Source organism: Arachis ipaensis, chromosome B03, assembly GCF_000816755.2.
Source record: "Arachis ipaensis cultivar K30076 chromosome B03, Araip1.1, whole genome shotgun sequence".
Taxonomy (NCBI): domain Eukaryota; kingdom Viridiplantae; phylum Streptophyta; class Magnoliopsida; order Fabales; family Fabaceae; genus Arachis; species Arachis ipaensis.
The window spans coordinates 117116500-117121050 of NC_029787.2; the positions used below are offsets into that span (position 1 = coordinate 117116500).

At 34.8% G+C, this 4551-nt stretch overlaps 1 protein-coding gene across 1 annotated transcript; it reads right to left on the minus strand.

Annotated features, from left to right (window-relative positions):
- LOC107633676 (toll/interleukin-1 receptor-like protein) lies at nt 69-578 on the minus strand. Its single transcript, XM_016337281.1, has one exon. The coding sequence runs from the start codon at nt 576-578 to the stop codon at nt 69-71; it is 510 nt and encodes a 169-aa protein (XP_016192767.1).

Here is a 4551-nt window from a genome sequence, read left to right on the forward strand (position 1 = left end):
ACGGATAATAAAAAATAATAAGCTATAATGACATTCTAAGTTCTAATTAACCTCCCTTGTAAAAGAACTCACCCCTTATTCTCAACAATGTGCTGTCCGCATAGCCCGCAAATTGTAGATAGAGCCGACTCCCACGCTGCCACAGTCTCTTTGCCGTATGTATCTTCATGTTTTCTCATGGCTTCCTTAGATTTGATGCTATTCTGATATCTAACTTCTGAAGGCTCCACGTGGTAAAAAACTGGAAAAACGGGGCGATTTCTTCCATTGTTGGAGTACTTGAGTATCTCCACTAGCTCCACGAGGCACCACGAGGAAGACACATAGTTTGGGCTCATCATAACAATGAACATCCTTGATCTTTTAATGGCTTCCACAAGAGTAGATTTAATTGGGTCACTTAGTTTCAGATCCGGACAATCTCTAAACACTTTGAGGTTTCCGTTTTCTGCGAGTTTACGGTAGAGAGAATCTGAGGATATGTATCTTGTGTCTTCGCCTCTAAAGCTCAGAAAAACATCGTACATACCGGATGATGATGACGAAGAGGAGGAGGCAGCTGCTCCATTGTCGGCCATGATGTGGTGTTATAATTAAGTGGAGATCGTATGTGTCTGCAAGAAAGTCAACTACTAGTGTGGACATATATGAAGGAAGCAAGAGGTGTCGAATTAAGAAAAAATGAATAATAATAACAATAAATAAATAAATAAATAAATTTATAAATGAATGATAACTAATTCAAAAAAAATAAAGCTCTACATCTAAACAAAATACTTATCCAAATCTGTTTAAGTTGTTATAATAATTTTTCAAATCATGCGCTCTTTCTCTTTCTCCTTCTCCGTTTCTTTCTCCTTCTCCTTCTCCTCCTCCTCCTCGTATTTCTTCTTCTTTTTCCAAATTTGCACACGCAAATTTTTCTTCTTTCCTTCTTCTTCTCCTCTTTTTCCTTCTCCTCCTCCTCCTTCTTCTTCTTTATTGTTATCACCAATAACACTAACATTTTGCAAACGTCTTTATTAGTTCTAATTTTCTCTACTGCCATCATTAAATAATTTTGGTTCATTTCTTAATTTATTTCGGTTTATTTATGGTTAATTGTCGGTTTATTTGTGTGTTAATTTCGGTTCACTTGATGCTGCTAATAAGTATTGACAAAATTTTGTATTCACAAGTGAACCAAAATTAACACACAAATGAACCGAAATTAATTCACAAATAAACCAAAATAAACTAAAAAATAAACTGAAATTATTTAATGATGGCACCAGAAAAAATCAGAACCAATAAAGATGTTAGTAAAATGTTAGTGTTGTTGGTGATGACGATAAGAAAGAGGAGAAGAAGAAGAAAATGAGGAGGAGGAGAAGCAGAAAAAGAATCTACATGCGAGGAAAAAAAAAGAAGCATGGGGGGAGGAGAAGAAGAAAAAATATATATAATGACGCTCTTTCAATGAAAATGATTTTTGTTGGTGTTGGACTTACTTGAATAAATTTGGATTAAAAAAAATACTTAGATGTGTAACAATTCTGATTAAAAAACATATAATGAGCAATGATTGTTGTTTTTTTTTTTTTTTAAATATCTTACTATAGTTACTATAGATATTTATTTTATATTGTTTCATGAATGGTAATTAATTCAAACGTCTATAATATATTACATTTTTTTTGGTCTTTAATAATNATATAATGAGTAATGATCGTTGTTTTTTTTTTTTTTTAAATAACAACTACATCTTACTATAGATATTTATTTTATATTGTTTCATGAATGGTAATTAATTCAAACGTCTATAATATATTACATTTTTTTTGGTAAGATAATTCTTTAATAATACATGGTTCCGTCCTATCTAACCATGTTTTTGGTATGGCATTCTAATTTATGAAAGTTATCAAAAAGGAAGACATGCCATATCACTGTTGGCCCATCAGTGTGTCAAAAGTTCAGCCCATAACCTTCCTAAGCTTAATCACCTAATCACACTTAATTAACCTCCTTCCCCCAGCAGAAAATGAGATACATCCGTAACAGTTGTTTTCTCAAACCCATGACCGTAGCTAAAGATTACTTCCATGCGTCCAAATCACAGCTCGCCATGTAGTGTCAACTTGACATGTTGACTTCTACAGTTCGCACCACAGATTCACCCTAAGGTTAATTGGTGATGCGGAGGTATGTGTAATTAAGCGGTGATGTGGAGGTACGTTTAATAATGTAGGTCATAGGGAAGTACTAGGGGTGTACATGGGTCGGGCCACACCGGGTTTGGCCTAACCCAGATCCGACCCGAAATATAGACCGGGCTTAATTTTTAGATCCTAACCCGACCCTAAACCCGATGAAACCTATGCATCTTCGGGCTGGGTGAAAATTGGGTAAAAATCGGGTGAAAATCGGGTCTTTAGCATGTAAAAATCACCTAATCTTCAACCATGATTTCACAATTCACATAGTAAAATTCACTTAGAAAAATATAACAAGAACCAACTATTCTCTAAAATTAAAGCATAACCACAATCAATACTAATATTGTCTAATAACACCAAATATTTAAATCAATATAAATAACATAATATTATGCATTAGTCTAAAGTCTTATGCATTTTAAACATAAAACATTAACTTATAGTCTTATAATGACTAATAACACAAAATATTAAGGTTTATAATACTTAAATTTCACATAAGAATAGTCATCATCCATCACTAATAACACAAAATATTAATTGTGTACGATGACCGGGCCATCGGGCCGAGTTTAGGTGACCCGAGCTATGGCCCAGACCCGACCCGAAATAATGACTGGGTCTATTTTTGAGACCCTTACCCGGCCCTAGACCCAATGAAATCACACCAAATTAGCCCCTAAAAGGTTTGGGTCCGGGCTGGGTCTTCGGGCCGGGCCAGGCCATGAACACCCCTAGGAAGTACGTGTATATAATTGGTGATGTGGAGGCATAATAAAGAGAAAGAAAATGAGAAGCTATGTATAAAAGAGATAACTGAAACGGATAATGAATCGTGAAAATTGTATGTTGAATGGGATTTGTGCCAAAGTGTTAATGTGGAAGTGCCTGCCTGACTGATAGCCTAAGATTGCTAATGCGGGAATGTCTGCCTAACTGATAGCATATGGAATGTGAATGGGCCTTGTGCCAAATTGATAATGGAAAAGGGCCCGCCTAATTAATAGCATGAGATTGCTAATGCGGGAATGTTTGTCTAACTGATAGCCTATTTCTACCGTGATGCCAAGATATCCTAACTGACATACCCATGATGATACTTGTGCCTGACTGACACAGTAAAGAAACCATATTCAAGGTTCGCCCCGAGTAACGTTGCGTTGTGGATAGACAACCGACGCGTGAGCTCATGGCCTGCTTAGGACAAACATGCATCATATTGTTTGCGTATTTGTGTTTAGTTGTGTTTTGCTTGTTGTATTTTCTCTATGATTATCCTGGTTGTCTTATTCTGCGTTGCTTGTGTTCAATTGGGTCTCTGGTACTATTAGTTTATGTATTAAAGTGATTAATAATTAGTGTTGTGAATGGGTTTTGTTTTAAGTTCAGAAATTTTAAAGAAAGCAATTAATTGCAAGGTTCTGAAAACCGAACCGGTCATCGAACCGTTCTCGTTACTGGTTCACTGGTTCATAGGTTCAACCGGTTCGACTGTAGTTGAACCGAAAAAACTGTTTTGTAATAAAATAATAATTAAAATATAAATAAATACATTAAAACATAATTATAGTTTAATATAAACTTTAAAATATCATCCAAAATAAAACCAAAATATTATGATCTCATTCAAATACAAACTCAAGTCAAATAACAAAAACAACCAACTAAACATAAAATGCCAACGTCCAAGTTTGTCATCAATCATATTTATTCATATTCACAATTTTATCACATTCATTTATATTCATAATCCCTTGCCTTATTCAACAGCACAAAAATTGAATTCAGTTAACCATTTATCCACTTGAAATGAAAATGGCAAATAAAACACCTGCTCTGAGAACATCAACAACAGCATCCTCTGCTGATTTTGCATACTTCTGATATTCATGTGGCCACTACATGTTACTATTTAATATTAGGAAGGGTACTAGTTATGCCCAATAGAATTACTTAGTCTTTTAAGAATATAGATAAGAGACTTTTATCAATGTATTAAAGCTTAAAGGAATTAATGAATTGATATTGAACTTGGTTCAATTTGGAGTTTCTCTCCCTAATTCATAGAATGAGTTCTAACATTGGTGCTCTCGCTGAGAGGTTTCTTCCATTTTTCATGGGAAAACAAATAACTCAACAATCTGAAAATACATTTCCAATATACAATAGGAAAGATGGTTATGGATGGACACCTGAGGAGCAGAGATTCATAGAGGTGGAAAGAGGTTTGAAAGGGAAAGCTCTAAAATGGTTTCAGTTATGGAAGGCGCTCAATCCATTTGCCAATTTGGAAACATTCGAAATTGCTGCTGGAAAATTGAGTGGGAAGAGATTAAAGCTAGACTAAGGCAAC

What these genes read in the sequence shown, in the direction of transcription:
- LOC107633676 (XM_016337281.1), bottom strand. Translation starts at nt 578, where the DNA reads ATGGCCGACAATGGAGCAGCTGCCTCCTCCTCTTCGTCATCATCATCC.